This window comes from Uloborus diversus, chromosome 1 (genome assembly GCF_026930045.1).
Source record: "Uloborus diversus isolate 005 chromosome 1, Udiv.v.3.1, whole genome shotgun sequence".
Lineage (NCBI taxonomy): Eukaryota > Metazoa > Arthropoda > Arachnida > Araneae > Uloboridae > Uloborus > Uloborus diversus.
The window spans coordinates 188,954,323-188,976,019 of record NC_072731.1 but is presented as its reverse complement, the minus strand read 5'-3'; the positions used below and the strand labels follow the sequence as shown (position 1 = coordinate 188,976,019).

The 21,697-nt window shown below is 33.7% G+C and overlaps 2 protein-coding genes across 2 annotated transcripts in view; both read left to right on the top strand.

Annotated features, from left to right (window-relative positions):
- The first annotated feature begins 6,388 nt into the window (after positions 1–6,388).
- LOC129223872 (plasminogen activator inhibitor 1 RNA-binding protein-like) lies at positions 6,389–9,394 on the top strand. Its single transcript, XM_054858244.1, has one exon. It carries the CDS (start codon positions 6,592–6,594, stop codon positions 7,831–7,833), a length of 1,242 nt encoding a protein of 413 aa, XP_054714219.1. The 5' UTR covers positions 6,389–6,591; the 3' UTR covers positions 7,834–9,394.
- Positions 9,395–19,186: 9,792 nt separating this feature from the next.
- LOC129234101 (E3 ubiquitin-protein ligase DTX4-like) overlaps positions 19,187–21,697 on the top strand; it is a 60,605-nt gene continuing 58,094 nt past the window's right edge. The window contains exon 1 of the mRNA XM_054867993.1: positions 19,187–19,524. Within this exon, the coding sequence (XP_054723968.1) occupies positions 19,317–19,524 (208 nt within the window). The 5' untranslated portion in view covers positions 19,187–19,316. The remainder of the gene's footprint in view (positions 19,525–21,697) is intronic.

The following is a 21,697-nucleotide window of genomic DNA, read 5'->3' as shown; positions in this document are numbered from 1 at the left end:
AATCTGGACCCCACTGAGCCGGGCTTTATACATCACTGCCTTCTTTTATCATAGCACCTACGCGGTCTTAGTCTGCACACAATGTGCATAGTGGGAGCTATTGTATGGATTCTGCTCCATATAGAAGCATACATTCAATACGCCAACATCGTAGCAGTTTGCAGCTTTTGAGCCCGACACAAGGCTTTGCGACATAAATCTGTAAGTGGGTTTTATCATTACTTTTCAGGCGTGAAAAATATTTCAGACAATTTTTTCTGAAGGATCAACACTTCACATAAATTCGTTATTGATAGGTGGCTACATATCAGAACTAAATTATTCTGCTTGATATTGTTTCAGCCAGGCCAGTCGTTTCAGTTTTTTTTTTTTTTGCAGCGGGGGGGGGGGGGTAAAGGATATGTAGTCAAAACGTTTTAAAGTACAAAAACGAACAAAATACATACAGGAATGCATAGTTACATTGTGTTTCTGAAATCCAGTGGGAGGACAGTAGGCTGATTTCCCAAATGACGGGTTTGATTTCACCTGAATTTTAGTTTCATCGTTATAGGCTGAGCTAATTGTTGTATCGATCAGTGGTGTGCTATAACGGTACATTTTGCGCTTCAGTAAGCACTTAAAGCTTTTTAGGAGTTGAGAAGATGAAGGTGATAAAGGCGGACGGAGGGTCTAGTGCTCCTCTCCCTCCCCTTCCCTCTTTCATAAGCGTTCCATTTTATTGAAAACTATAGATTTTCTTTTAAAGTAAAGTTGAAAAAAAAAAAGCTATTACTGTTAATTGCAACAGAATTTTCCTTTTCTTTTCCCCCAGAACGCTAGTGGTTTTACGTCGAACGATATTTTTAACAATACCCTTGAGTTTAGCTTTGAGGGGAAATTATGTCAACTGATGAAAGATCTCATTTGGTAAAAGAAACTATATGAATGTAAAATGAACACAGTAGAATCCCGAGAACTCGACCTAATGTGGGTTGAAAAGTGGCATAGTTTGCGAAAATGCCGGGTTAACAGTCGTTTCGCGCTGTATTTTCCCGTCCTGCAGATTGTGGCTGAGTTTTTAATATTCGTTCGAGTTTTCGAGACTCTGCTGCACAATTATTCAAATCGAAAATTTACCATTTGTTCGAACCGAGAATCTTATCTCAAACACTCAATTGGGTTGTTTCCCATTTTCAAAACGTATTTTTTTCTAAATGGGCACGTTTTTTTTTTTTTTTTCTTTCCATTCTAATGCAACTTTCAATTTTATTTAATTGTTTTACTTTGTTTAAAAATTAAATATTTGATTGTATACTTCAGCAATATTGGTTATGGCACGACCAAAAAAACGCTTTGTTTAGATCAATATGTCGAAACATTTTTAATATGAGCCAATTGTTTCTCGTTATGATTATTCCCCCAAACGTACGGCATACTCTGATTTGGATTACAGGAATCAAAAGATTCAAAGGACAAGACCATTAAAAAAAGGACAGTATGATTCAAAAAAATAATAAGTTTAAACAAAGATAACTAAGTTTTATGCTTAGATAAGGTGCTTGCGCCCATATATATATCGTTTATCAGAATTTTCACCCTAATATGGGCTTTTGAGGCTTTCGAGGTGAAATGTACAAATTCAGTTCCGCTGAAATTTATCCATCCCCTTTATCTCTTTACTAGCAGTACCCGCACAGCAATGCCCGTGCTAAAAATTTAATGGAAGTCCGTTGAATTAAAAAAAAAAATTGACGCCCCCCTCCCCCTCTAATGTTAAATGATCAGTTTTCTTTGTATAAAATGCGTACACACCTTTTCAAAAAAAAAAAAAAGAAAGAAAGAAAAAGAAAAATTAATCTGAATTTCCTCATCTTGAATTTAAATTATGTTTCTCGCAATCACGAGTGTGTGTGTGTTTGTGGGGGGGGGGGGAGTGTTCGTGTGTAGGGGGTTTGTGTATGTGTGTGTAGGCATGTGTGTTTGTGTCTGTGTGCAGGCATGAGTGTGTGGGTAGTTGTGTGTATGAGTGTTTGTGTGCGTGGGGGCGCGGTATGTGTATGTGTGAGTAGGCATATGTGTTTGTGTCTGTGTGCAGACATGAATGTGTGGGTAGTTGTGTGCAAGTAATTTTTCACTCCCATACTCGCGAATTTATGTGAAATTTGGGCCTAAATTGGAATAAAAAAAGAACTATTTATCGGATTTTTTTCGAATTATAGCCTATGTTACTTAGTAAGAAGGCACCTTTCATACAGTGAAGGAATTTTTCAAATAGTTGCAATAGTTCCGGAGATTCCCTCGAACATATAAACACACAAAAATTCGTCCTCTCTCTTTATAATATTAGTATAGATAGATGTTACTCAGTAAGAAATCACCTTTCATATAGTGAAGGAATTTTTCAAATAGGTGCAGTGGTTCCGGAGATTACTTCGAGCATATAAACACACAAAAATCCGCCTCTCTCTTTATAATATTAGCATAGATATTAACAAGTAACTAAAATTAAAAATTAAAAAAAAACCGACTAGATCGCAAATGTAGAAACAAGAGGAAAACTTGAAAATCCTTTTAAAAGCCTTATACGATTAAAAATCAATTACAAGTCTTTTATTTGTTGACAAGTAAAAACTGGCGGCCGATAAACATTTTCAATCATTGCGTTTAATTTTTAATTTCCTTATCGGCCAACAACATAGGGTAAAGAAATATAGATATCTTGACATAGTATAAAACGAAGTCTCCAAAAAGCGTCTGTGTGTTTGAACCCGCAAAACTTGAGAACTATCCGGCCGATTTTGCTGAAAGTTTCACAGTTCGTTCCTTTAAATTCTGAAAAGGTTTGCAGACCAGTTCGAAAAAAATTCGATGAATAATTCGTTTTTTATTCTAATTTAGGCCCAATTTTCACATAAATTCCCGAATATGGGGGTGTAGAAAAAATTACTTGCACATATTAATATTATATATCGTTGGAAAGAGTAGAATTTCCCGCGTTCTACGTAATTTGTTTCAACTTTCTACGGCGGGAGTTATTTGCTTTTTTAGCTCGAATTTGTTTAGGCTTAGATGAAATTTAGGCACTACTTTCTTTATTAAATCCATCCATAAAAAGTGAAGGAATTGTCCCACAGTTTTCTGTTTGACACCATTGGAAAGCACTGCTTTTTTTACTCCAGATCTAACTCGACCTAAGATCGAAAGTTTAACCCTCTATCTCAATTGGAAAAAAAGCTACAAAAGCGAATTAAATGAAGTTCAAAAATCGGTTCTCTATTCAAGTTTTTAACCATTTTATTTTGCGTTTCCACGGTAACGCTTTTTGAATCCATTGTTTATTTCCATCTTTCTCATTTTCAATCCTTAAACTTATTTTACTTTGTGTTTCCATGGTTACGCTTTTTAAATCCATCTTTCACATTTTATTTTAATTTCTTAAAAGTATTTTAATATCTGTCGTCATTGATTGGAGGGGAAATTTTGCATGAAGGTTTTTTATTCTTTAATTTAAGCCTGGTTATTGAACATACTTCACTTGACACAATGGTTATTTTCAAGGTAGACCGGGCAAAGCCGGACAATGCAGCTAGTAAGAAATATAATGTAAAAAGGCTTAACCGTATTTAAAATCTGCTTTATAATTCGTTATATTCGAATTCTATATAACATATTGGCGGCATAGCAAGCCAGCATGCAAACCAGAAAGATGTTTACTGAAAATGGCCACTAGGATTCGGAGGTTGCCGAAGATAAGGCAGGGTGCAACGAAAAGTAATGATAAGTAACGTTTATTTTGTATGTGTTTATCAACGTTACAAATTTATGAAATTTGCAATGTGATGTAATGTTTCAAAAAGATTTATTACTAGTATTTTACTTTAATGTTACTCAACTAAGAAGTAAAAAGTCTTCATCTAAAGGCTATTAAATGATTGAAAATAAACTAAGACATCAATACGAAACATAGTTCTAAGTATATTCAAATTATTGAGACTGCTCAAATTAAAAGCTTTAAACAAAATAATGAATAGAATCTCTAAACGTTTTCGTTGCAAAGCACTTTCGTCATGCTATTGTCATTGAGCTATTGTCACTTTTGTCATTGAGCTATATTATTTGCACGCTCTCCCCCCCCCCCTCCAGGAAAGTTCTGAATTAGAGAAACTATTGCATTTATTATACTTGTAGTATTTTTTGTTGTTCAATATAATGTGCACTGAACTATCAATTTTGCCCCCCTTCCTCCCGGAAAACTTTGAATTCTTCCGCGAATATATCGATACATCGAAAATATCGATATTTGGAGAGCGATATATCGCGGAATTAAAATTCTGATATCGCCCAGTCCTACTGGAGACCATAAGCGAGAGATTATTTAAGATTGCGCGGTTAAATCTCTCCATCATACCATTCAATTGCGGGTGTAGTGGTGTTGTCCTAGTTTCCTCAATTTTGAGAATTTGGCACAGGCCCTTAAACACAGCTGAGATGAAATTCCTTCCTTGATCGTTATGAATTCTAAAGGTGTTCCATGTCTCGAGATCCGAGGCTGGACTAGAGTCTCTGCTACGGTGGTAGCTTCTTGATCTGGAATGGGGAATGCTTCGAGCCATTTGGTGAAATAATCAATGGAAACAAGGATGTATTTGTTTCCATCCGCAGTTCTTGGAAAGGACGCAAGATGTCGATCCCGATTCATTTGAAAGGAGCTCCAACGTTGTACAGCTGTAGCTTCCCTCGGCTTCTTTTCTTAGGCGTCACAAGAATGACACCAATTCTCCACGTTATCCTTCGCCTTGCTCCAGAAGAAGCGCTCTCGAACTTTATTGAGGGTTTTCAAGGCACCAAAATGTCCTCCAGTCGCACTCTTATGTATTTCCTTCAGAACATCTGAAATCCTTGATCGAAGAAGTAGTAACTGCCGATTTTTGATAGTCGTCATGTCGAAATCGGCAGATTATATGTGTTTCGTGATTCTTGCATTATTTCCTTTCAAATAAAATTTTAAAAAAAACCGCGCTCGAGAATATCCAGACAACTTTTATTTTTGAGCAATCACGATTGCTTATTGTTCTCACTTGACTGTTTTTGGCGTCCTTTGATTTTATTTTCCCACCGCCACCCTCCGCAGCATCACCGTCGACCGGCTCCTCACGATGCTGCTCCTATAGCGAAAGCCGTCTCCAGGTTGCATCCATATCCTACACACACGCGCATACATACACAACTACACACACACACAGGCACCTACACACACATACACACATGCATACATATAGACACCTACACATACACACACAAAAACATAACACACACATACACGCAACTACCACACATTCATGCCTGCACACAGACACAAACACATATGCCTACACACTCATACACCCCCCCCCACACACACATACCCCCACACACAAACACACTAACTCGTGATTGCGAAAAACATAATTTGAATTCAAGATGTAAAAATTCAAATTAATTATTATTATTATTATTATTATTATTTCAACTTTGTAACCCTCCCTCACTTTTGCGTTACGCTCAGATCGTCGGATTCTCTAACTGTTCTTTAGTTTGTAATTGACTCACCTTATCTAAATCTGACGCTTCAATAAATTTGATGATCAATTTTTTTTAAACTAATTGACGGGCTGTCCTAGCCGCATCCACCAACAAAAAAGGCTAACATTTGATGTACGTAATCGACAGGATGTAAAGTATCTCCCCTATGTCTATCTAACGCGTTCAAGAAAATCTTCAAAAACACTTTAGGCTCCTCAACTATGAGTAACTCTGGCAGAGAGATCACCTTACTTTAAAATGAATGAAGCAACATTTTTAAACGAAGGTGTAAGACGAATGAAAGAGCTCAAATGTACGGGTAAAAAAAAATAACTTAAAATCCTCTGATGAACGAATCATTAAAATGAACGACACTGCCCACATGCATATTTAAATGGTTATTTTACTAGTGAAGCAGAATCAATGGATACCGCAGAAACCGATTAAACTAAGTTGTTCACCTGGGTTGATCACATGATAGCTAAGATGTCAGACGAATAATAAGCAGGTGAAAAAATACTAATTACTGGTCAACAATTTCACTTGTTTAAATTAACCAATCAACCAGCTTAAATTTCTGTAGATCTTAGAACGCTGCGGTTAGTCACTGGTTGAGCAGTCGAGGTCGGCGAACGCATCCTTATTATCGTTAAAAAATTGTGTTTTAAGCGTTTTTATTTCTTATTTTCTAATTTATACTCTTTCTTTGAAATTATTGCTTTTAAACTTCTAATCAAATTTAATGATCGAAAAGAATTTACCACTTATCCATTTTTGGAGTGTTTTCAATGCGCAGTTCAGAGGTCTAATTTTATTGGTTTGGCGTTAACTGTAACTGTTTATTTTGTCTTGTTCATGCGAGTCTATTTGTTAAGACTTTTTGTGTCTTTTAACTAGGCTTCTGTCTGTTTAAAAATTTCTTTTATTGTTCTTTAATGTATAATTAAACCTGTTTAAACGGTGTTAATTTCTTATGACGAATGTTTACCTGTACTTAAAATACAAAATAAGTATTTGAGCAACAGCGTAGGTGTAGAAGCAAGCAAAATGGAAAGCACGCTAGCACATGGCATAGGCGTGAAAAATAGATATGCCTTATTCTACGATGAAGATGTTGATCCTCTGGAAATCTTGAGGCAACAAGAAGAGGAAAAGCAGAAACGGAAGACTGATAAAACTCAACCTAAAGAGAAAGGTAAAGTTTTAAAACCTTTGAAGCAGGCATCAACAGTAGCGCCAAAAAAGCCTGTTGAAAATGTACCAGTTAAAATAAAAACGACGGAAACAAATGATGGTGCCAATAAAGGTAGAGGAAAACCACAAAATGAACGATTTGGCAAGGATACACGTGATATAGAAGAGAAGAAAAACTTCCGAAATCGTGATGACCAATTTTTTAATTCTGATTCAAAAGAACGAGATCCCGAATTCAGACGCGGGCGAGGTGGGTTCCGTGGTCGTGGCGGAAGAGGAGATCGTGGAAGGGGATATTTTGGAAATTCTGATGGAAGAAACCGACGTGTATTTGATCGCCACAGTGGAAGTGACAAAACCGGAGTTAGATCTGTTGATAAGAGAGAGGGATCTGGACCAAACAACTGGGGTGACTACAGAGGCGAGATCAGCCAAAGAAGCGAAACTTGGGATGAGGAAGAATTTGATGCCAGTGGAGATAAACCTCGTGAGCCCTTGAACTGGGCAGATGAAGATCAAAATACTGAAAGTTTGGTAAAGGATGACGAAAGCAAAGTTGCTCCCGAGGAAGGCGGTGATAATACTAAGGAGAATGAACCAGTGGAAGAAAGTGTTGAAGATGTTGTGAAGCAGATGACCCTTGATGAGTGGAAAAAGGAGCAAGAAGCAAAAAGAATTGTTCCCAAGTACAATTTACGCAAGCCGGGAGAAGGCGAGGATGACAAGCAGTGGAAAAAGGGATATGTTCTTAAGAAGAAGCCAAAAGAGGAAGATGAAGACCAAGATGAAGATGACGAGGATGATGATGATTACGCACGCAAAGGGCAACAGCGACAACTTCTTGATATTCAGATCAATTTCAGCGATGAAAGACGTGGTTCTAGAGGAAGAGGCCGTGGTGGACGAGGTGGAATAAGAGGTGGCGGAGGTCGTGATTCTGGCCCTCGTGATTTTAGAGAAGATCGTGGTCGGGGAGGACGAGGCGCTGGTCGTGATCGCGGTGATCGTGAGCCACCCAGAGGCAAACAACCAGGCCAGCAGTCTGCTCCTCGGGTTGATGACTTTAATGATTTCCCCTCCTTAGTGAATGCTTAAAGGACTTATTCTTTATAGGTTACATTCCCAACATGCAATAATGGTCAAGTCTTTTTTAATTAAGTGAAGGTGCAACATCTTCCTATCTTCGTGATATTTTTCTAGCAGGGAAAGGGTGAACATCTCTGCACTTAGTCCGCACTGACTTGCTCAGTATTTGCCTGTTTGAAATGTAATGCTATAAACTGAGAACTTTGAAGCCATTCATCTGTTAAAAAGGGAAATATCAAATGATTTTTTCATGTGTCATGTAATGTATAAATGCTGAAAAGTAACCACTTCATTTAACAGCTTCTGCATTTTGCCTTCATGCAGATTTCAAGAATCTTGAGGAAATTGAAAGTTCCTTTCTTACCATGCCTTGAGCATATGTTGTTAGAGACAATGAAGTGAAACTGCAATTGTGTTATTTTTCCTATAGGATTTGGCAATTTTTATTGAGTTATTTTTGAGATTTGTTGATTTTTGATATCCATTTAAAAAGCACTATTCAAGTTTAATGAGCAAAGGGGTTCCCCTATTGTTATGGGAAATACAACCTTAGTGCTATAAATCTGTTCAGTTCCAAGTTATTAGCTTTTAATTTTCATTGATTTTTTATTTCAATTTGTATCTTAGTAACAAGTGCATTTTATGTTAAAATTATTTTTCATAGTAATCCAGGAAGAAGAGAGAGATTAGCTTTTTTATTTCTTTCATAGCAGTGTTCATTTTTTCTCCCCTTTCATCCTTTTAATAGTTATATATTTGGAAAGGAGCTAATACTACATCACTTAAGCTTTAAAAGTTTGAAATATTCCAAAGAGTATTATTATTAATAATTTGACATAGGAGTATGGATTACACATTTGTAAATACAACTTTTTTTCATCCGGCACATTTTTTTTTTTAAATTAAAAATTTTATCTTGTTGATGAACATTGTTAACCTCTGGAGCTGAAGTGTTGTTCGTAAATGAAAATTAATTTTTTTATCTGTCTTAAAGTTATTCCTTTGAGTGCCTTGTATAAAATAGTGTTAAGTGAATAAATTATACCAATATTTGGATCGGTATTTTCCAATGTTTATATAAAAGATGCTGAAATAGATGTGGTAGATGGCATCTATTAATTTCGATTAAATTGTAAGTACAATTTTTTACACACATTGTATTTATGTGGTTTATCGATGTTTAGGCATGAATGCCGAAAAGAATGTGATTAATCACATCAAAAATATTTACCAAAAAATAGTATGAATTAAGCACAAATGAAAAAAAAAAGAACTCTATTGTGAAATCTTTTCAAATAATTTCTATGCTTAGTAGTGGTACATTGATTTTAAAAATGGTTGAATTTTTACGATAGTAATGTTTAACCTGCCTGCAAAAGATGGCATACAGAAATATGAATATTAATTATTAAAATTAAAGAATTATAGAAGATAAAGTTCTGATTGATCAAAAATTTATGTTCTACTTAATAATGAACTGCTTTTCAGCATTTGTTTGATACTTTGATCAGTTTATGATTATGCACTTGTGTTTTTATTTATCAATAAATTTCCCAATCAGAAAATGGTATTGATGTTTTATTGTCATTATTTCAATGAACCTTTTATTATTTTAGGGAACAATGACATAAAAATAGCAAAATGTATAATTTCATGTACTATTTCTTTTTTAATACGAAGGTTTTTTTGTTCTAAATACGGAGGTTTTTTCATACAAAAGCATGTTTTCAAATAGTCTGAATGCCAAAAGAAAACGATACACTATGGTAGACACAAATAGAATATAGTACTACTTCTAATTTTTATTTGTATGAAATTTAAATGATTATACATACAGCTGTTTAAAGTTATTCATGTAAATCTCAACATACATGCAGGCAAATGGACAAAAATACAGTAGAACCTTGTTTATCCAGATTCAATTTGTAGCTTAAAAAAAGAATTAAAAAGTTAACACAGATGGTTTTCAATTGTGATGGTAAGTGCATAATTAACTGAATGTTCGATTTTATTCGGAGTAAATGTACAGCTTCTGCATTTGCTGTGCAGTAAATTATGGTCATCTAACAAACATTATTGCAGCTGAACTATAATCATGAAGTGTTTGATTGACCTTACTTTATTAGAACTAGAAGACTGAACCAATTCTCATTTTAGAAATTATGTAGGAAACTTATTTTTTGATGTCTTTTTAAAAATTCTCTGTAATTTTGCTGCAAAATATGATATTTGTCATAAATAATGGTGAGTCTGCTTATTTAAGGATTTGTTTCTTTCTTATTACACCCAGATTTTTGAACATCTAGATTGTCCCAGTAAGTCTGGATAGGTGAGGATGTACTGGAATTAACAAATTAGATGTGTGCAGCATTTACATGTGTGTTTAATGTATGCGATACCATTTTAAAGTAGAAAAATTTTGTAGCATATCTTCATCGATTTTCGCAAAAAAAAAATTAAAAGATTATACATTTTCAATAATATTTATTAAGCAGTATATGTTAATAAAAATGTTTTATGTAAAATTTTTTAAAAAAAGAAACCAAAATGCATGTCTTAAATATATGTATGAGTGAATGAAGAAATTTTGGTTCAATTGAAATATTCCCTCAAAAGTTGAAAGAATATAAATCTACAGTGTATTATTATCTTGGAGCAACAATAAGATATCCAACTGTTGCTTTGAGGCAACGGAAATACCAGCTGATATCCCCTTTAAATATACACTTTTAAATTTAATAAATATTTTTTTAAAATATAAATTAACAATTTTGTATTGAAATTGCATATATTCAGCTTTTTTTTTGTTCTAGGCATACTTTAAGCAATCTTAATTTTAAAAATAATTCTGCAGATTATTAATCTCTAGAGTGGCCCATCATTGCTGCATCTCAAGTTTTTATCCTTGCTAATGACAGAATTTTTATGATTAACTAAGTGACTTTCTTGAGAAGTTGTAAACTCAACATGAATGCTTTATTGAACAGTCCATAATGATAGTATTATAAGTTCTGTTCATGTGGATTGCATGTAGAGGATTGGACAGATGGTGACGACTATGCAATTTGAATATGGATTTTCATGCTTACAAAGGTAGAACTCCGATTTGTATCCTACAGGGATGCTGATTTTGGCACGGCAGATAAGTTTCAGAGAGGTATGTTTGTCAAAAAATAAGATTTTTATTGGTGGCTTGAAATGAAAACTTTGTTTCTCAGAAAAGAGAGATTTTTTTTACATTCAGCTAGATAAGCTCAAATCTAAGTTTTTTGCTTTTCTTGTAAATTTTATATTTTAAGTGATATGGTGAGTGAAATAACCATTTTAAAACTCTTTATGTTCAGATAGTGGGATACTGAATTGAAAATTATAGTCTTTTCATATTCTTTTACATTTATGCCGGCAATTTCTTTTTGGGTCTATTTTGGAGTCACTTGCTATCAGGTTCGCCCCGAATTTTAATTTTTGGGAGACCGGAAGTCTCAATTTGTGTAATGGAGCTCCAAATTTCTCCAAAAGATGATAGTTTTGCTGAATAGAGCTCCAACTTCTGCCAAATAAGGAACTTTTTGGGAGGTCACAGTGACCTATCCGGGCACCTCTGCTTGCTGTTCAATACAAATAGTATCAATAAGTAACTTTCAATCAATAATGGCAAATGAATGCAGGTGTTAAAAAAGTAGCAAATGTGTAGGATGCAGGCCCGTCCTATGCACATTTTATCAGGAAACAACAAAAACCAGTCTTCATCAATTTAAAGAGATAAATAAAAATGCACTTTTTTATCATATGGTAGGAAGACGGGAATAAGTTCATCCAGGGGCGTGCACAGAAATTTTAGGCCTCGTCACAAATGAATTTTACGGGCCCACCTTCATATTGTTCAACCCAATATAGTTACATATGTTTCACCCCTCATTTTAAAAATCCCGGGCAGCCTTCAGGTTTGGGTCAGAGCTAACAGGTGTCCCTTCTACCCCCCCCCCCCCCGAGTTCATCTGCATGAAAATGCCGATTCTTTAGATAGATTTTGAAAACTTGCATTAGCTAAGCAATGCTGATGTACTTATTACCTTCCTTTCTAGATTTTAACAAATGTCTGAAAAATCAGGAGTCAAGATAAAAGTCAAGCAATGCTCAGCCAATGGTGGATCCGGAAATTTTTTCAGGGGGAATAAGAGCAATTGATTTTTATCACTTAACTCATAACTAGGTATCTGAGTAACACATGCAATGGGAGGGAGGAGAGCGACTACACCATTTTCATTGAAAAGAAATGAAATATAGAGATGTATTCAAAGAAAGAGGGTCCAGAACCTATTTCTTTTCCTTTGTGTCACCAAAGTTATTCTAAAATTGCATTTTTAGAATTTCTTCTACATCTCTTTTGAGCGTCATGAAATTCGTTTATCTTGGGAGGGGGAGCAGCAAGTACAGTAAAACTTCGATAAGCCGAAGTGAATCTTTATTCTCATCTAATTGAATAGGGAACTATAAATCATTTATTTTCAATTAGCTGACTTTCGTAGAGTCAAAAAAAGCCGAATTTTATTTCATGATTGTCGTTAGATTTTCGTTTCCTTGCTAACGTAACTCGATAAGTCGAAGTCGCCTACCATAGTATGAACAAAAAGACACCTTCGACTTCCTCGATGCTAACAGACAGCGATTCATTGCAACAAAATTTCTGGTTGTATCATATTGAGAGATACAATTTAAAGAAAGGTGTTGAAAGTATATTTGTACGAAAGAATGCAATGATTTCTCAAGTTGTCCAAATGTGTTTGTTCCCAATCTGTTCTCAAACGTGTTTCTAATTTTAAGTTTAACAAATATCCCAAGCATGTCACATTCAGATTAAATTTAAAACACATTTCAGTAATTTCTTTTTAACGGAGCAAATTCGAGACACATTTTAGTGCACATTCAGGCAATTTGAACGCTTTCTCTGGCATGATCTTAGAGCACTATTTCTAGAGATGTCAGGAAGAAGTGTTCAAAGGACAATTCCATACTTTGAAGATGAAAATTCTGGTTTTCGAATATAAGAGCATTATTTGAATATCACTTAACGTGTAACAAGAAATATCCATTGTTGTGTAGCACAAATAAGCAGATTACAGAATACACGTGTTTGGGGGTTTCAAGGAACCCCTTTTTCAATTCAAAGGTGTGAGCTTCTAGATTTGGCTTTTCTTTGGCTTTTACTAGCTAGTTATCCAGTAAAAGCCAAAAAGTAGCCTTTACATCTAGAAGCTTACACCTTTGAATTACCTGAAACACATGTATTCTGTAATCTGCTTATTTGTGCTTAACAACAATGGATATTTCCTGTTATTCCTAGGCACAAAGGTATTTATTTATTGCTTAATCACTTAATGTGTTTTAAAAAAATTCCCGAAGTGTGTGGCAGACCCCCAAGGGGTCCGGTCCACGGACCACAGTTTAGGAAGCCCTGCTATAGATAGTTTCGTGTTTAATGTATTGCGCTCCATTTTGACATCTGACTTAATTATTTTCTGTAAAACTCTCCGTTCGATCTCCTAGTGTAATTCTACCACTTGGGTAAATTTGGTATAAAATTTTGTTTAAACCATTTTCAACTTTTCTTATATGGGAAGGATCAAACGAGACTCGACGGCTACATCTCTTGACACTTAAGTTATGATGATATCGAAGGTGTTAAGAAGTGTGTATTACGCTGCTGCAGATGTGCTAAAACACTGTCGAGTCTAGTTTGTCTCCCAAAATTTCATGTTCTGTAGTAGAGGATTTTCATGTTCATCATTTTGTCACTCTCACTCAAAAATTTCACTCTAGTTAATCCAAGTCATTTCAAACAAAATTCTACATTAATTCTTACTTATATTTTTCCTAAGGTTTATGAAGATTTAGAACTAAATTGATAAAAGATGTTTGGGATTGTGGTAAAATTAAAATCATGAAACTTTTTAATTAACATTTATATGCTACTAGAGAAGTAAAATTTCCAGAAATTGGGGGGGAGGGGCAAAAAAAAGTTACATCCTGTTTTTTTTTCTGGAAAAGATGGAAAAAATTATTTTTTGGGAATTCTAATATATTTTATAGCTCTCTTTTCTTAGAAAACATTAAAAATGATGAAACCATAAAAAATACACAGAATCCATGTTATTTTTTCTTTTACACAAAAATTTTGCTGGTTAAAAAAAGAAAAAAAAAACATTGGCGTTTTTTTTTGTTCACAACATCAAAAATTATCTGAATTAGTCAAATCATCGATCAGCCATTAATTTTTAGCAAAATGTGATTTTCATAAATTGTTAAATAAAATTAGTTCACAAAGTTATATTTTCTTTAAAAAAAATTTTTCTTGTGTTTATATATATATATATATGTGTGTGTATAGTACATATATATATACATTATATGAAAATATATTAAATTCTCACTTAAACATTTCCACTAACTGATATTAGAGATAGCGTTAAAAAAGTTAAAAATGTAGGGAACTGGACATAATAAAAAATATTTAAACAAAAAAAAAGCATTTTCAAGTGCAAGAATTAAGAATTTCTGAATGCATAATTTTGTGTTAGAAATTTTTTTAATGTTTTCCCCCCCGAGTGGAAAAAAAAAAAAAAACTCCTTCATTAAAAAATGAAAAAATACTTTTCCCCAAACTTTCCAGTGCTTTTCCGACCATTCCCATCTCTATCATCTGCTATCAATACAGCATAATCTTTTTATTTTTATTATTGAATAATCCAGATTGACTTCTCAAAGATGGAAACTTAAATGGTGAATTATTTGTCTGTTACGATTGTATAAGAGAGGTTGCTGAAAAAAATTTACTTTTCAGAAAATCTAAAAGATTTTAACCCAAACCCATGCCTGAAATGTTATCCTTCTTTTTTGTTTTATATGTATATAACAGATTTTTTTAAATACCAAGTACTTTTCATAATGCACTCAAAAGGACAAAATAACTTTTCTGGGTTAGAAAGGACAATGTAAGAATTCCTGTAGTTTTCGAAAATTCCAAGAAAATGACACCACAAACGAAGAAAAGTGCGGCTCAAGTCATGAAGAGAATTTCTTATCATTATCCAACTTTCAATCATAACTTTGAGTGTTGAAACACGCATATTTTTTTATTGGCAAAGTTTGGTTTGAAATGACTAGAACCATACTTTTCTTCGTTTATGGTGTCATTTTCTTGAAATTTTCGAAACTTACAGGAATTCTTAAATTGTCTTTTCTGACCCAGAAAAGTTATTTTGTTCTTTTGAGTGCATTATGAAAAGTGCTTGGTATTTTTAAAAAAATTCTGTTATTTTATTCTTTTTGGTGTAAATGTATTTCAGAAAGAGAATAATTTTACCCTCACGAAACTTCACCTTATTTTTTTCATATAAATGCTCGGTACTAAAAGGGGAAAATCTATATACGTGTCTAAAACTTTAAACAGTTGGCACTAAAATTTAATCCTTGTTCCTCTCCAGAATTTATGCTTCCTAATTTCATGCTTGCTTCAGAGAAGCCTTGATTCAAAATTTTCATTATGATTGCTTTTAACATTACTGTTGCAAGGCAACAAAATTTGTAACAATATGTTTTATATTTAAACATTTAATAGGGAAATTATATGAAATTTGCTGTTTTCCATCCTAACTGAAATAATAATTTTATTTTAGAATTTTAATTTTTCAGCCCAAAGTTGTACCTTAAGATTTAGTATCATTTAGGGTACTCCCAAAGTCTCTAAATGACCTTGTTGCAGAGATATAAGCAGAACCAGGCCTCAGATTTCTCCGTGACAATCAGGCCAAGTACAGTAGAAGACTGTTATAACGCACACCTTGGGACCAGAGCTTTTGCATTATACAGGTTTTTGCACTATATAGAACATTTCACAAATTTTTAAACTAATATTCAAAATATATCTATATCTTAGCACTTCAGAATGAGTTTTATCTGCAATGAGTATTAAAGCACTAACATTACCATTAGTTATTCACAAATAAATGTGTTTCACAATCAAAAGAAAGTGAATTATCTTGCACTTCTGCTAGCTTCATTGTTTGCATAACAGTTGCATTTTCAAGAGCTATCTGGTATTTTCTGTTTACTGTGAGTACTAATTTTCATCTAAAAGCTTTGAATGAAGATGGAAAGATGAAAAACTGTTTCAAAATTTAATTTGCCTGACAATTTTTAGGTTTGCAAAGCAAAACAAAGGGATTTTTTAAACTTCAAAACCAATTGTTTCACTTCTGAAAAGTTGTGCGGCTTATAGAGAATTGCGTTATATAGGTCGGCGTTATAAAGGTATTCTACTGTATAATAAAAGTGCTTAAAAAGTGGTTCTATGTGGGTGTTTATATGTTCCTTTTCTAAATTCAATATATGTCAGATCCTTTTCAAATTTGGCACTGAGGTCCTTGATGCTCAGGAATTCTCATAGATGGGTTTCCGTCAGACAATCTGATACGGAATGTTTACACCAATTAATAATAATGACTGAATTTTTGGTACATTAAAAATGCAAAGAGGTGTTGAATTTACATTTTGTGATATTTCATTGCTCTTCTTCACATGTTGACAGGAAATTTTGCACTTATTATTTTTTTCTTTTGTTTAAGCCAAATTGAACATGCGTCACTTGACAAAACTTTTATTTTCGAGTTATACCCGGCCATGCAGCTAGTACTGAATAATTTTAATGGAAGTTGGATTAATGAGATTCTATTGTATTGGTTCTACAGCACAAGTGGATTTTAGTGATCTTTCCTGAAAGATGAGCTTCTGCAATTACTTCAGAATCATGTTGAGCAGTGGCGTTTGCGCTAGAATTTTTTTTATTTTAATTGCAGCTTAGTTTTCAGCTTTAAGGGAGGGAGTGATGACAATGATGAAGCTAAAAGAAAAAAAAAGTACAAATACATACACATAAATTTCAAATACTATCTACTATTTTAATTGCATAGCTCTATGTTGCTCAAAAGGAGAGGTTCTTCGTAATCTAGAAGTATGAAAGTAATTTTTTTAATTGCCTCATAGGATTTGTTCGGTTGTTATTACATTTGCTTATGTAGATAGCCTTGGGCATGAAAGAGGGGGGGGGGGAGAGTTTCTTGGGGATAGGATAACCCGGTAAACATAATAGGTGGGACGGTTTTGTAAAAAGTCTTTTGGGTCTGGTTGTTCTTTGTTTTGTCTGGCTTTAGCTTAAGTATTTACTTGTTCCTTTAATGCATAGAACAGTTTTACACATTAATATTTACTATTATTCATTGCTTGCAGATTTAACTTTTCGTGAAATTTACCTAAGTGGATAATATATAGCTAATATGACAATATTTCAGTCACCTTAATTTATCGATGGCAGATATTTGGTATTCTTGGTGAGTGAGACACTCCCCCCTATAACAATATAATCCTAGTCTGGGTGAAAATATCAAATTTGGCTGCCTATGCAATTTGGCTCTAGTAGTTTTGACACTCCAAGCAATGTCCCCTATACTTAATAATATATAGATGTTTTTTTTTAATTATCCAAAAAAACTTGCATATTGTTGCAATTTGAGCTGCAAAAAAAAAAAAAAACTAATGAACAAATTTAAGTTTTCTTTTTTTGCCTCCTTACATTTTGCTGGTTGCTGCTCCTAAAATCTACCGCCTTAGGATGTAGCACAATACGCCTACCTAAATCACTATATGTTATATACTCCCCGATTTGTTTAATTTAAAGCAGAGTTCCATTCCACAATGTTAAAAACATCTTATTGTAGATATTTCTGGACATTTTTTGGGGGGAGAGGGGTTGCTATTCAATGCAAGTTGTACAGCTAAAACTAGGCAGAGATTAAGGTTTAGGCACATGGAGCACGGGCAAGGCCATGCTTAGGGGGTGGCAAACTGTGCGGCCGCACAGGGTCGCTAATATATTTTAAGAATAAATTTTTTTTTTTTTTTGACATAGTGCCACTTAGCGTTCAGGATTGTATTCTGAAAGGATAAGAGATAGAAAGTTTGTCTTTTTATGTTTATTTATTTATTTTCACATTTTTACTTTCAAGAGAAATTTCTAACTTTTAATTTTTAGTGAGAAAATTGTAAATTATCATGCAATAAATTCCTTTAGTGCTTTGGATTTTTGTGAATCACTTTGCAAGGTTTCATATGCTTCATCGCAGTGTCATTGTTTTAACTGTTGCTTACAGAAAGTCTAGAGTTTTCTTTTTTCAAAATAAATGTTGTTTTCAGCAAATATCTTTTTGTCCATTTTTTTTCATTCACATAATATAGCAATTTTATAATAAAATTTCAAAATAATTGGCGATTTTTATGAGCTGGGATTAGTGCGCGTTGTAGTGTGTGATTATGAAATGTGTTAATGTTTCAGGATAGAATAAATAAATAACAAAAATGATTATTTATCAAATATTAAAACAAATTTCACTCAGGGTCGCTAAAACTCTAAGCACGCCCCTGGGCACAGGCTGAGGCACCAAGTCTAGTTTTCGCTTTTTCAAATTTTGCATGATGCATTAAATTTAGAAACTAAAATTTCCTATGTAATATTTGCAGGAAGGGGAGGCACCAAGTAAAATTTGTGTCCTACGTCCACAAAAACTTTGGTCGGCCCCTGGTTAAAACATTCCCTTCATAAGCTTAAAATTTAAAATATTTAGTTTTCAGAAGAAAAATTCTTTCCTCTTGAAGTGAAAAAACTCTGTGTTAAAATGAAGTTAAATTTGATAGTTTGTAACTAACTGATTTTTTTTCCCCACTTATTATCAAAGAGTAACTGATTGCCTAGACATAAAATATGATTAAAAAGTATCTAGTTTCATGATTCATTTTGTTGAACTTGTGTTTTTTGTTTAATTACTTAAAACAGAGGTGCTCACATGGGGGGGGGGGGGTCTTTTTGGGGGACAACTGAAATGAACTGAAAATTTGGAAGATTCTAATCAATCAATAGCAAATAAAGTTTTCCCCTAAATTTTTTTACAAAAAGTCCCAAAATTTTCCATTATCAAACACAGCATTTTAGGCAACAGCATCTCCTTCTCATAATTTGTTCGGCGAGTGGGTCAAGTTCATTAGAAATGAATCGTTTTGTGTTTTATTTTGTTCTAAGTGATATTTCAATTCCCTTTAACATATCCAATGTAAATGAAATGATCAATTTGATTCAATTTCTTCTTTGCATCAGAGCTTATGATCACGCTACTATGAGCATTTAGTTCATTCTCGAGCTAATGTAGCAATGCAATTGCAATCGAAACACTGGACCAACAAGACTTGTCACATGTTGAAGTGACTCACTCAAGCGCTTATGAACGCATATTACCAAACCTCAAACAAGAAAAAACAAAAACCAGTTTTCCCCATTGCAGATTTTCATGACGTCAAATTTTTCCTTGAGGAAATCAACATCTTTGAATGTGTGTTGTGGCTAATACAGCGTGTAAAAGTTACCTTTGTGTTTGTCAAAATTTAATATGACCGATAACGAAGAATGGGTGATGATAGTTTGGGAACGATTGAACAAAACTGGAAAATGGTGTTCTTATTCTGCCGAAGTATCACAACTTCTTGAGCAAAGTTATCGAAAACATTTAACATCAGCATGCCTTGGAGATGCAGATCCTAACCTGCAGAGATTTTCAGTAAATTTGACGGATATGATTCAGATTTCTGATTCAACAGGTACTTATTTGTTCAAAGTTACAAATTAATGTAATCTCATAATTTGCATATTCACCTTCTTCAAAATTTAAATTTCGCGAACAGAATTATTGAATTCTCTCGCATATTCTTACAAATATTAAAGTAATCATTGTTTTGATTGTTCTAGTAAAATAACTTAAAATAGCGAGAATGACGCAATGTTATGCATTCCATGTGCGCCAGGCCAGATTTGTTATTTTAGGAGTATTTATCACTGTTTTGCATCCGGATGTTCCAAAGATAACTTGTGTGGGAGGACGGCTGAAAAGTGTTTGGTTGTAAGAATTTGAAGAATTTGCTCTTAGAATGTTGATTAACTGTACAAGCATTAGAAAGGTGATGTGATACGCATGTCGCATATATTTAGTTGTTTTTATAAGTCAATTTATGCTGTTGAAGAATTCTTTAATAATTTAAGGCATTTCTGTTCATAAATTCCGAGATAGTCCATAATTTTAATCTTTTGTTTTTCAGATGTTTTAATTTAAATGGCAAACAAAAACTTTTATTTATTTATTTATTTTTTGGCTAGAATTATTATTATTGTGTGCTTGAATTGATAAAATTGCACTTCTAAGTAAAGTACTACCATAGTATTAAACACCCCACTCGATGCATGGTATCAATAATTTTAAAGAAGGTCCCTAGAATGCAAATCCTGACATCTTTGCAGTCAATGCCTTGAGAAATAAAGATGTAAGATTTTTGCTATGCCAAGTTGATTCTTGAGCTGCTTTTGAGGGAGACAAATTTCATGATGGCAAAATGTAAGGAGGCAAAAAAATGAAAAATTCAAATTTGTTCCTTATTATTGTTTTTTCTTCGCAGCTCAAATTGCAGCAACAGGAGTGCGAACGATCGATGATCTATGTATATATATATATATATTACTAGCAGTACCCACACAGCGATGCCCGGGTGATAAAAATTTAATGGAAGTCAGTTGAATAAAAAAAAAAACTGATGCCCCCTCCCCCTCTGATGTGAAATGATCATTTTTCTTTGTATAAAATGCATACACACCTTTTTTAAAAAAAACCTAGTAAAGTTTCTTTGGAATTTAAAACTTTTTGTCAAATCATTAAATTAGATTTCCATTTGCTTTAAAACTCTATTTAGCGAGTGAAGCAGTTTTTACTGCAATTTAAAATATTTTGCCAAATAAACAAAAAAAAGACATCAAATTATGTCTTTCAAGTGTAAAAATAGTTCCGCAACTCTATTGGTTATCGCCAAACTCGCCCAACAATCACGCCATCATAATCCATCCTTCTAACGAAAAAAAAACATCCAGTGGAACATTCAAATATCACTGTCAGAAAAAAAGAAGAAAATGTTGTTCATTTCGCTCAAATAAAAACAAATAAAAAGTTTCTTTTCTTTCAAAACAAATTGCCAAAACAATGAATTACATTTAGGCAGGCTCGGACTGGCCCGCCTGCCAACCTGCCCGAGGGCAGGTGCGCCCTTCCTACTTTTTAAGATGAAATGCAATGCAAACGCCTTCGCTGAAAAAAAAAACTTGTCTTGCAAATTCAGAACGAAAGTTTTCTAATTGATTCGAAAGCTCTCATACCCTCCCCTCATTTTGAAGTTTCAAAAATTTTCCTCCGAGCCCGCTTTCCCTGATGTTATCGTCTAAAATTTTCTGTCTTTTGAGTTTCAATTTCAAAAAATTGCCGGGAAAAGTTCCTTCTATCCCATCCCCTCCCTTCCCGTAATGTTTCCAAAGATGACAAGAGCGTTTTTAAGGCTCTTATTTAAAAAAAAAAGAAAGAAAAGAAAAAGGAGAGACCTTCGAATCTTCATTCAAATAGCCTATTCTGAAACTTTGATTTCGAAAACGTTCTGGAAGAAAGTTTCGAATCTCATTCTTTTCCTAACGTCATTAAAGATGAACGACAATAGCGTTTTAGGATTAAAATTTAAAAAAAATTCTGGAGATGGAGGCCAGACCTTCTCTCTTTATCTTCTAACATCATCGAAGTTATGAGTTTTTCTACACTTATTTTTAATGAATTTCATAGTGGAAAAGTTGAATTTCATGTAGATATGTAGCAGTGCATTTTATAACATAATGACCACGTCACATCAATGTCGCCTAGTGAAAAAAATATCACTCAGAAGATGCGAAATCAAACCACTGGGCGAC